At 49.2% G+C, this 12,661-nt stretch overlaps 1 protein-coding gene across 4 annotated transcripts in view; it reads left to right on the top strand.

Moving 5' to 3' along the window:
- LOC149325871 (uncharacterized) overlaps positions 1-12,661 on the top strand; it is a 141,979-nt gene that overhangs the window by 111,917 nt on the left and 17,401 nt on the right. For 3 of the 4 annotated variants that reach the window (XM_089563889.1, XM_089563885.1, XM_089563886.1), the window contains one exon: positions 192-331. In XM_089563889.1, coding sequence (XP_089420015.1) covers positions 192-331 — 140 coding nt within the window. Of the gene's footprint in view, positions 1-191; positions 332-12,661 lie in introns of those variants that run through there. The other variant, XM_089563887.1, reaches the window with a different exon arrangement.

The following is a 12,661-nucleotide window of genomic DNA, read 5'->3' on the forward strand; positions in this document are numbered from 1 at the left end:
AAATCTGCCGACGCGGCTGCTAACGTGAGTAGGAGGCATTAAAGGCTTCCGCCTTAATATTTGCTTGAGCAATATGCGAATGGATTAGGAAGTTGCCTTTCCTCCCTCTCATACGCATACATTCCGGCGGTCCTCACCTGTGGTTGTGTCATGTGATGTAACGAATATATCTACTTGTGCTTGCGTTTCAGAGCTAAAGAATTTCCCGTCGAGAACAAGTGCACCGCTCTATACACTGGCTGCTCAGAATATGCGAGGAGTCAGTTTTCGACGATGGAATCTGGGTACACTATTCTTCAGAACGTCACGGCGGACAACTGGACTTGCAATTGTGAGTGGTGGCGTTGCTGCAAATGGGATAAATCTCTAATGGCGACAGAACTGTAATGAAGCCAGTAATATCGACGCTGCCGAAAAACTTGTTAAGAAGTTTACTTGGGGTTATTCGGCAGCCGTGCTTAGAAGAGACTTTACCAGTCACCCTCCTAAGAGGGAGTACTATAGAAAGACTGCCAGAAAATGGAGATGGCATGCTTTCTCAATTAAACCATTGCAAATTTTTGTGCACTCCAGTTAAAAAGTAGAATGACATTCTGGCAAATGCATGGAGCTCAATCATGGCTGGAAATTTTACGATTGCAGAAATTTGTTATCACCAAGAGGCTCGAGCTTTAACTCAGCTTTTCAGCACTTCTCATTTGCTGCAGGAGCACGCAAATTTTTATTTATTTCATTTATTTAAATATTTTATTCAAAGCCTTTGGGAGGAGTGAGTGTTGAAGGAAATAAACATTGTGTGAAGAAGATGGACCCCTTCGCTGGACGCCGATAAAGAACAAGCGGTTGTGGGATTGCCATCGCGCAGATCGTGTTGGTCTTGGTCGCCCCGCTCCATCGCCGACCTCGACGCCGTCCCCGAAGTCCTTCTTCTACATTTGGTGGAGGTGCTGCCTGGTCTCCTTGCCTCACGTATGCCAAGACAAGCTCGTATGGCTGAAGACGAACACCCCCCAGCCGCCCCGATGACCCAGCCGGTTGTCTGCTCTGGCTCCTTACGCCAGCGCGACCCTGCGCTCTTTAGCGGCACCGACGACACAGACTGCGACGACTGGCTCGCTTCATACGAGCGAGTGAGTTCCTACAATAAGTGGGACGACGTCACCAAGTTAACAAATGTCATCTTTTATTTGACCGGAGTTGCCAAATTGTGGTATCGAAACCACGAAGCCGATATCACGACGTGGGATACATTCAAGGCTAACCTTACCACCGTGTTTGGTTGTCCTGCTGTACGCAAGCTCCGCGCCGAACAACGCCTGCACGATCGATCACAGCGGCTCGGCGAAACATTCACCAGTTACATTGAAGATGTGGTCCATCTCTGCAGTCGCGTCAAGGCACAGATGTCCGAAAAAGACAAGATCAAGCACATCCTGAAGGGCATCGAACATGACGCCTTTCAAATGTTAACGTCCCGGGATTTAACTACTGTTGCCCAATTTGTCAACCTTTGCCAGAGCTACGATGAGTTGCGCAAGCAGCGCCTCATCACTCCACCACCTTCCGGGCCTGTGGAACCACTTTCTGGCCTCTCCTCTACATCTGGGAGCTCCACACTGCTGCAGCAGCTCAAAGACTTCATCCGGGAGGAAGTTGCTCGCCAGATATCTTTACTTCCGACGAACTGCGAGCTGTCCCAAAATTTGGCGCCCCTTCGAAAGGTCATTGCCGACCGCGTGGCAGAGGCCCTTCCCTCTGTCTCTCCACCAGCTCCCATGCCTCAGCACGCACCAGCCGTTGAGACCCTCGCATACGCCGACGTCCCTGCCGCTTCACCAATGACACCCGCTCCTGTCGCACCGCTGACGTACGCTGCCGTCGCTGCCAGACCACGGCCAGCTAGCTACCCTTTGGTCTACGCTACGCCTCCAGGACCTGTACAGGAATTTCTTCCGGCGCCACGGCCTTTTATTCCACCTCCTCCGCAGCGCCGCAATCCATGGCGAACAATTGACAACCGTCCCATCTGTTATTCCTGTGGGTTTGCTGGCCATGTTTCCCGGTACTGCAGAAATCGCACTCACGACGATTTTGTACCGCGCCGAATGTCAGCTTCCTGGCAGCCGCCCCAAAATCAGTACGCAGCCGCCGATCCATCTGCAAGTTCCGTCGAGAATGACCGTGGCTCCTTTTCTCCTCGCCGCTCAACCTCGCCGCGTCGCCGCTCCCTATCTTGCGCAAGAGGAAAACTGATTGCCGCAGTTCCTGAGGCGAGAACTGCGCAACGAGCGAACTGTCAAAGGCCTCACGTATCTCCCGCGAATCTGCTTGAAGTTTCTGTTGAAGGCGTTATAGTACTGGCTCTGGTCGATACCGGCGCTGCTGTTTCTGCCATGGCTGCAAGTCTTTGCCGTTCATGGCTCAAAGTAACGACACCTATTTCAGGATTCTCACTTTGCACGGCAAGTGCCCAGCCTGTCAACCCTATAGCGGTGTGCACAGCACGAGTCGTCATTCAGAAAGTTGTGTACGCCATAGAGTTCGTCGTTTTGCCTTCCTGCTCTCATGATCTTATCTTGGGCTGGGATTTTCTGTCGCGCAACAATGCGGTGATCAACTGTGCTCGTGCTGAACTGGAGTTTTTTGCGCTTGACGTACCGTTGCCGAACGTTCCTCCTCCGAAAGTCGTCGTTGCCGAAGATATTGACCTCCCTGCGTGCTCTGTCGTCCTTGTGCCCACCGCTTGTGCTTTTCCCCGCAGTACCGATGTCCTTTTCACACCCTCGCCCATCTTTCTAAACCGCAAAAGTCTTCCCCTGCCTTATGCCGTACTTTCTATATCAGCTGGCCTCATCGCGCTCTGGATTTCTTATTCGTTCTCCTTTCCTGTCTCCCTGCGTCGTGCGAATAACTCGGCACTGTACAGCTCATTGATTCCATTCTCACCGCTGACGCAACCACCGCTTCGCAGCCTGGTGACTTGGCTGCACTCACACCACCTGTTCTTGCACCGGACCAGTCGTCTCCTGACGTTTTCCTCCGCTCCATCGACGCCAATCTTCCTGGCCCTCAACGCACTGAACTTCTCGCACGGCTTCATCAATTCCGTTTTTCATTCCACTTTCATCAGCCTGCTTTGAGCCGCACATCAACTGTCGCCCACCACATTGACACCGGTTCTCATGCTCCTCTGCGTCAGCGCCCCTATCGTGTCTCTGCCACCGAGCGCCGAGTTATTGAAGCCCAAGTTGACACTATGCTTCAGAATGGCGTGATCGAGCCTTCTAACAGTCCGTAGGCCTCTCCTGTAGTCCTCGTGAGGAAGAAAGACGGTTCTATTCGCTTCTGCGTTGACTACCGTCGCCTAAATAAAATCACGCGGAAAGATGTGTACCAACATAGCATAGTGGGCGGTTTTTCCTTTCTTTTTATGTTAGTAGTTTGCGATGACGACGTGAGCCTGTGACGCAGCGATTAGAGATATGTGGTTTATATTTATATGTGGTTTTCCGATTAAAACAGTCAGTTGTAAGTCAGCGCGTGTTCGTGTCTCTCTTTTTCTTGGTCCTTCGTTTTAGTTGCGCTGTTTCGTTCCTTAAAGATGTGTACCCTCTACCGCGTATAGATGATGCATTGGACTGTTTACAAGGCGCTGAACTCTTTTCTTCGCTCGATTTACGCTCCGGTTACTGGCAGGTACCCATGGCTGCAGAAGATCGCCCTAAAACCGCATTCGTTACCCCCGATGGCCTCTTTGAATTTACCGTCACGCCTTTCGGTCTGTGTAATGCTCCTGCTGCATTCGAGCGTATGATGGGCACTATTCTGCGTGGCCTGAAGTGGAAGACGTGCCTGTGTTACCTTGACGACATCGTGGTGTTCTCGCCGGACTTCGCGACCCACCGCTCTCGCCTGAAGCAGGTCTTGACATGTCTTGCGAATGCCGGTCTGCAGCTCAACTTGAAGAAGTGTCGGTTCGCTGCTCGTGAGCTGACTATTTTAGGCCACGTTGTGTCAAAGGAGGGTATCCGCCCTGATCCCGCCAAACTTCGAGCTGTGACTGCCTTCCCGAAACCTACTACCATTAAGCAACTCAGAAGCTTCTTGGGCCTGTGCTCATACTTTCGGCGTTTTATAGGGAACTTTGCATCCATTGTCGCCCCGCTGACTCAGCTCCTTGGCCATAACTCAGACTTTTCCCTGTGGTCACCAGCATGCGACGCCGCCTACGATACCTTGCGCCGCCTCCTCACAGGTCCGCCCATCCTGCGCCATTTTGACCCCCAGGCGCCCACCGAAGTGCACGCAGACGCCAGTGGTGTCGGCCTCGGCGCTGTGCTTGCTCAGCGACCCTCTGGATTCGGCGAATACGTGGTCGCTTATGCCAGCCGTACTCTCACGAAAGCCGAAACTAACTACTCAGTAACCGAAAAGGAGTGCTTGGCCGTTGTCTGGGCACTCACAAAGTTTCGACCATACCTTTACGGCCGTCCTTTTGATGTAGTCACTGACCATCATGCCCTCTGCTGGCTTTCATCGCTCAAAGATCCCTCCGGCCTGTTGGCACGATGGGCTCTTCGTCTCCAAGAATATAATATCCGTGTCGTTTACCGATCTGGTCGCAAGCATACAGACGCCGACGCTTTGTCTCGCTCGCCGCTTCCAGCCGACCTTGCCAGCCTCTCTGCCTTGGACCCCGTGGCGTTTACGCTCGACGTCAGTGACATGGCCGCCGAACAACGAAAGGACCCATGGATCGCCTCTCTTATTCACCAACCATTCGCAAGTTACCCCTTCACGCGCCGTTCGCCGCCAAGATTCCCACTACGAGATTCGGGATCACCTCCTTTACCGGCGCAACTACAATTCAACTGGACGGAAATGGCTTCTCGTGATCCCGCGCCATCTACGGACCGAAGTATGTACAGCTTTCCACGCCGATCCGCAGTGCGGTCACGCCGGAGTTTTCAAGACGTGCACTCGAATCCGTCTTCGCTGCTATTGGCGCGGTATGTACAACTCGGTTCTTCGGTACGTCCGATCGTGCCTGGCTTGCCAACGCCGCAAACCTGCTTCTCATCGTTCGGCTGGTGAGTTACAGCCTCTCATATGTCCGCTTAGACCCTTCGACCGCATTGGCATTGACTTCTACGGCCCTCTTCCGTACACAGCTGCCGGCAATCGCTGGGTCATTGTCGCGGTTGACCATCTGACGAGATATGCCGAAACCGCCGCGCTCCCAGCTGCCACAGCCCGTGATGTGGCCGGATTCTTATTGACGCACTTCATTCTCCGTCACGGTGCTCCTCGCAAATTGCTCAGCGGCAGAGGCCGTGCTTTCTTATCTGACGTCGTTCAAGCCCTGCTCGCTCAGTGCAAAGTCATTCACCGCACTTGCACCGCCTACCATCGGCAAACAAACGGTCTTACTGAACGATTTAATCGCACCCTCGGTGACATGTTCGCGAAGTACGTTGGATCCGATCACACCGACTGGGACATTGTGCTGCCTAATATCACCTATGCATACAACACTGCTACGCAATCCAGCACGGGTTTCTCTCCGTTCTTTTTGCTTTACGGTCGGCATCCATCTGCTCCCCTTGATACAGTGCTCCCCTACAAACCTGATGCCTCTGAATGTACCACCGTTACCGAAGCTGCACAGCACGCCGAAGAATGCCGCCAGATTGCCCGATCATTCACGACCGACTCTCAATGGCGCCAAAAACATCACCATGACACCACTCAGAATAATGCACTATACTTCGAGCCCGGCTCGCTCGTGTGGCTATGGGTTCCATCCAGCAGTCCCGGCCTCTCAACAAAGCTGCTCTCCAAGTACGATGGGCCCTACCGTGTCGTCGAGCGCACTTCGCCAGTCAATTACATTGTTGAGCCTCTTACACCACCTTCTGATCTTCGGCGCCGTGGTCGTGAAGCTGTACATGTGCAGCGCCTTAAGCCGTTTCATTTCATTTCATTTCATTTATTTTACCCTCAAGGCCCGAGGGCATTGAAGAGGGGAGTGGTTGTATACAGGGGTTTAGTACAAGGCGTTTGATTTCTAATTATACAGTGATAGCTTAGGCGGAACAAAAACGCTGATGGTCGATGATGGAGGCTGTACTTCCGGGAAGGTGGTTCCAGTCCTTTGCTCTTCGTGGAAGGAAAGACTCAGCTGCGGATTTTGTTTTAAAGAAAGGAATGCCGATTTTATGCGCATGATCAACTCGTGATGAAACATATGACGGAGGAAGTATAAGATCGCGGTGCAGTCTGGGGTTATAATACATTATTTTATGAATTAAGCAAAGGCAAGCGTGCTTTCGACGGCTAGCGAGAAATGGTAACTGTAATGTATTCTTCATAGAGGTTACGCTAGCGGTACGGTTATAGTTCTGAAGGATGAAACGTGCCGAGTTATTCTGAATTATTTCGAGGGAACTGATCAGGTTTTCCGTGAAGGGATTCCAAATGGACGCAGCTTATTCCAACTTACTACGAACGACAGATTTATAGAGGAGAAGTTTCAAGGAAGTGGGGGCAGAGAAAAAGTTACGGCGAAGGTAGCCGAGGGCACGGTTGGCGTTGTTAATCATTGAATTGATGTGAAAAGACCAAGTTAGATCACTTGTTATGTGAACGCCTAAACAACGGTATGAAGACACTTGTTCTAGTTCGATATTATCTAGATGATAAGAGGTGGGGTGTGTAGAAATGCGTGACACACGTAGTACTTTACATTTGGTTTTGTTTAGTTCCATTGACCACGTTTTACACCACTCAAGAATTCCATTAATGTCTTTTTGCAAAAGAAGAGTGTCGTTAGAGTCGTTAATTTCACGACATATTACGCAGTCATCTGCAAATAAATGAATGTGGGAGGTAACAGAAATAGGAAGGTCATTAATATATATCAGGAACAAAAGGGGCTCAAGGACAGACCCCTGTGGGACCCCAGAATGCACGGAAGTGATTGGAGAACAAATGTTATTAGCCATTACAAACTGAGTTCTATTACAAAGGAAATATTCTAACCATGCTAAAAGATTTGTGAGAAGTTTAGCTTGCTAAGTTTAAAAAGAAGTAGTTTGTGACTAACCTTTTCGAAAGCCTTGGCGAAGTCTAGAAAGATACAGTCCGCGCATGAACGACGATCCAGAATAGTGTGAAGTTTGTGCGTGAAGGTAAGTAAGTAACTGCGTCTCGCACGAGAATGATTTGCGAAAGCCGTGTTGAGCGTCAGTGAAGAAGGAGTTAGATTCGAGAAAGGTAATTAAGTTAGTGTATAGAATGTGCTCAAAAATTTTGCATGGTATGCTGGTTAGTGATATTGGGCGGTAATTAAGAGGGGAATTATTACTACCTGACTTGTGCAACGGAACCACCTTCCCGATCGTCCAGTCCGCTGGAAGCACTGACGTCTCAAGTGACTGCTGGAAAATTTTGGAAAGGATGATTGAGGAATAAAGTTGGGTACTCTTCAAGAACTTCGCGTTAATTAAATCTGTTCCAGGGCTTGTATACGTCTTAAGATTTTCTATAAGTTTTTCTATTCCTAGGGGCTCGATGGATATTGCATCCATGATTGAGAATTGGCAGTCCTCCACTGTAGGAAACGTGACGCTGGAAGAAACAACAAAATTGCGACAAAATGTTTCATTTAAAATTTTAGGACAATCAGTATCAGCGATAGTTGAACAGTTTTCATCTAACAATTTAATTGAATGATTTCTATTGGGATTATTGGCACGTCAAAATTTTTTGGGATCATTTGTGAGCATGTTGGACAGTGTGTGCTGTAGGAATTGACCTTTTGCGTTTTTCATTGCCGATACATACACGCTATTTGCCGCTTGATAAGCTTCCCATTTCGAAACGGAGTTACATTTTTTTTGCGTTTCGGTAAAAGCGTTTTTTTCTGTTACAAAGCCTTCTTATGTGAGCGTTGTACCACAGTGCATTTTTATGAGTTGTAATGGTGGGTAGGGGGATATATCTTTCCGTTAGTTCGTTAACCTTAGCAACGAAAATGTTCCAGTTCACCTGCGCCTCCCGGCTATCAAAATCTGTTAGAAATGCATCGAGAAATGAAGATAGTTCTTCGTTGACAGCCAGTACGTCAGCTCTGCTATAATCACGGATACGCTTGAGTTTGTTGTCAGCGTTATTGGAAGGAATGCAGAAATTAAACGAGACTAGGAAGTGGTCACTTATGCCGGGCATGCAGGTCAAGTCTGAAACAAGATCAGAATGGGATGTCAACACTAAGTCTAATATGTTAGCAGTGGTATCTGATAGACGGGTTGGTTGGGATACTAGCTGAGAAAGAGAAAAGAGTGAACAAAGGTTCAAGAACTCATTGCCTTGAGACGATGGGGATGATTTAGGAGTTATTTCCGAAGACCATGTCAGCTCACGAAAGTTAAAATCGCCTAACAAAGTAATGGGTGCTGCAGGGTGCCGCGTAACAACAAAGTCAAGCACATCATGCAATTCTGATGTGAACGTGGAAGGATAATTTGAAGGTCGATAACATACACCAAAAACGTATTTTTGATGGTTTAGTTCTACGCAGACCCAAATAAATTCTAGGTTAGTTTGCACAGGAATGTGATAGGACTGTATTGTTTTCGATATGACAAGCAAGACACCACCGCCCGGCCGCTGAGTGCGATCGCGTCGGTAAACTGAAAAGCGGGATGAATCGTCAAATATCTCACTGTCATGTACGTTAGGATGAAGCCAGGTTTCTGTTATTGCGATGATATCAGCCTCGCACGTGTCGACAGCGGAGTGAAACGATTCACGTTTATTAAGAATGCTTCTAGCGTTAGCCAGTAGAACAGATGTGCGAGGAAGTGATAAAGCCAGACCGCTTCCCCTCGTTCCGTGCTATGGGTTATCTTCTTCGCTTTCCGAAACATTGCTTACCTCAAGGGGAGCGGAACGGCTTTGCTCGCTTTTGACAAAAGATTGGACTTGCAGCTCCTCAATGGTATCGGTATCAGCGTTAAAGATGTAGCACTTGCGATTAACAGCCAACTTGTTATATCGCAGGCGGTACTTGGGGGATCGCGGCAGTTTTTTCGCGAATTCTGTTTCGCGAATTCTGTTGCGGGCAAAACGAGTGGCGGGGGAAAAAACTTCAGACATGGAAAGTTGTTTGCCACTTAGTTTAGTACGGAGGTCTGACACTTTCATTCCGTCTTTGAAGGAGGAAAATTTGATGATAATAGGGTGACATTTTGAGGGTGAAAAAGTGCCGAGACGATGGGCACGTTCAATGCTTAGCTGTGTGGAATCGTCGTCAAGTACTTCCGACAACGCAGCAAGCTTTTTCTTTTCAGTCTCATTCCATGATTCGCTTTCATCAGGAATGCCATGAAGGATCAGATTATTCCTTCTCGACTGGTCTTCCAGGCTATCTAGACGAGACTGCAGTACCGCTTGGTGCGATGTCAGACGTCTAGTAGTGTCCTGAATTGAAATCAGCTCAGGCTGGATAGTATTAAGAATGTTAGTTTTTGATTCAAGAACTTCAAGGCGATCGAATACATCTAGTATTTTGCTTTCCAGTGATGCTTGATTGTCTTTAATGATCTTAACGTCTGCGCAGATCTGGGTTTGACCTTTAGCTAATTCTAAGGTCCGGTCGTTGATGCTTGTAAGCATCACTAATATAGACGTTTCAGGATCCTCATTTGATTCTGACTTTGAAATGACCGGGCGCGGCTTGGGTATGCCGGGGTTGGTCTCAATGTCTCCAGAGCAAAGTAGTACAAGCGATACATCAACACATTACATCTACGATACATCTACGACCCCATCGTATCTTCGTCCCCTTAAGTCGCCAGGATGGCTCCTTTTTCTCTGGGGGGCATTGTGAAGAAGAAGATGGACCCCTTCGCTGGACGCCGATGAAGAAGAAGCGGTTGTGGAATTGCCTTCGCGCAGATCGTGTTGGTCTTGGTCGCCCCGCTCCATCGCCGACCTCGACGCCGTCCCCGAAGTCCTTCTTCTACAATTGAAAGGAACAAACTAACAACTTATTAATATAAAAGAAAACGGATAACTCAAAGCTAAGAAAACAATACTTGAAGCAAAACTATCATCTTAGGAACAATAATAAACAAAACAGAAAAAGGAACAAAGGGTGCTGCACACCTGAATCACACATGCTGAGACACAATTTTTACACGAGTTATACTCCCAATATATATATATATATAAAGGGTATTACACCCCAGTGACAGCATAGAAGCACGAAACGGATGTGTGACGAAAAATAGCTTGTGTTATCATGTGTAGCACTATTTATAGAGAGTTTATGAACGCACAAGTGCACGCGCATAAAAAAATAAACAAGAAAAATCATGAGATTTCCCAGGCAAGGAAAGGAATGGCAGAGAGTGCAATGTCAAGAATTTCATGAGATGAATGAAAAGAAAATACGAAGATAAGAAAATATATTTATACAAAAAAAAACGTTTATAAAGCATACCCCAAAACAACTAGAGCATTGAGCTCTTCATGTCATCTCGGCCCAGGCTATTCCATTTTCGAATGGTCCGTGGGAAGAAGGAATTCTTGAAACCCTCATCCCTGCAAGCAAAGTCTTCAAGGTGCTTATAATCTTGGTTTCGTGTTGGGTGTAATCACTGTTTAGTTTAGCTTTCTGTGGTAGATTAGATGTGTGCACTGTGAAGTCTATCGCACATTTTCTTCCCGCAGTGTTTCTATGTTTGCTCTATCCAAAATAACAGCCGGTGATGTCTTCCACTTGTTGGAATTACAGATGTATCTCACCGATCTCATTGACCACTTTCTCACCACCGCTGGCCTCTCTCCTGCTCCTGGAAAATCCGAGCTTCTCCTTCTCAACCATTCCTCATACCGGCGCTCACACAACCACTGCGTCTCTCTCCACCTTTCTGGCTCTCCCATTCCAGTCGTCACGCAGTGCTAAGTTCTTGGCTTTCCTTTGCATGCGGCCAAGAACGTGCAAGCCCTTCACAGCGCTGTCACCACCTGCCACTCGGTAACTCACCTCCTGCGGCGCGTGGTCACTCGGCGCTCGGGTCTCCACAAGGCTCATGCGTGCCGAGTTGCCCACGGGCTGGCCCTCAACATGGTGTTATACTTTGCACCCTATATTTCCTTCAATCAGACTCACCTCAACACTCTCGAGACTGCTCTTGTGGGCCTCTACAAGGCAGCTCTCAACCTCCCTATCACTACCTCTACCGCTAAGATCTTTGCCACAGGCCTCTTTCATCCTCTCCGTTCTCTTCTCTCTCTCCATCGTGACTCGCAGTAACCACTGACCCGTCAGGGTCAGTAGTTACTGACTCAAGCGGGTATCTCGCCCATTCCCATCACCCCTTTTACCTCTCCTATTCCAACCCCGGCTCCCAATATTCGTATCCTCCCCCTCCCGACCAACATGTCCCCCGTCCAGCACGCCGGCTGCCGTCATGCGGCCGCGCAGCACCGTTTCCCTCTCTTTGATACCCAGGGTGTAGCCGACACGGATGCCTCTTTCGTGGCTCCTCGAGGTTCCTGCGGCTACGCCGTGTACCATCCCCACCTCCCCGCTCCTGAAACCCACACCAGTGGGCCGTATCTACACCCTCCGGATGCAGTGTCCCTCGAGGTCCTCGCCATTGCGCATGCCCTTCAGTCATTTGCTGTCCTTCCCTCTCTTCAGGAGTACACGGTCTATTCAGACTCACAAGCCGCTATACACCACATACAGAAACGCAACCTAACCCCTTCTTTCCAACAGGAGGTCGAACGAGCGGTCTCCGCATTGCAGCCTTCCATTGTTTTCCTCCACTGGGTCCCTGGGCATTCAGGGATTGACGGCAATGAGCAGGCCCATCAGCTGGCCCGCGACACACTTTTCCGGGCACCGTTGATCCCTTGGCCCAAGCCCTCGGAGGACGGTGGGAGACTCACCCTTCGCCGCTCCATGAAAGAGGTCTACCTTGAGCTCCGCCTCGACAAACGCCTTTACCCTCCCCCTCATCCATTGCTCACGGTGCCGGAGGCTCGTCTTCTTCGGGACTTCCAAATGAATGCAGTTATCACCCCGTCCCTGCTCTTTCTCTATCGCTATCGATCAGACCCTTCCTGTCCCAACTGCCCCTTCATCTATGCGGACCTGGCCCATTGCCTCTTCTATTTCCCGGCTGCTCAGCAGTCGGGTTCCTATCCCCCACTTTCTTTATCCATCACCACCTGGCTCGACTGGCTTGGTGCTGAAGGGGAGGAAGAACAGTGACTTCTGGTCGCCCAAGCGGTCGACATGCTCGGCCTGCAACTTACGGCCGAATAAAGGTCTTGTACTACTACTACTATCTAATCGATTTTGTATGAATGTTTTGAAGGTTTGTTATCATCGCTTCGGTGTACCCGAGTGTTTGTTTATGTACCGCTGCATCGGCAACCTTTTCTGCAGTTTGTTGACACCAGTATTCTAAAATCTGTTAGTGAATGTGTATTTCTCCTGCTGCAGAACGCATTCTTCGTTAAACTGCACACGTCGACTCTGCCTATCAAGGCATGGCTTCATGCTAAGGAGATGTCTGTACCGTGGACGCTGACTGCCGCGTGACCAATGCGCTAGAGATCCGTGACCAGTGTTGTAATCTGT

The sequence above is a fragment of the Amblyomma mixtum genome, chromosome 10, assembly GCF_055824585.1.
Source record: "Amblyomma mixtum isolate Tamu chromosome 10, ASM5582458v1, whole genome shotgun sequence".
Taxonomy (NCBI): Eukaryota; Metazoa; Arthropoda; class Arachnida; order Ixodida; family Ixodidae; genus Amblyomma; species Amblyomma mixtum.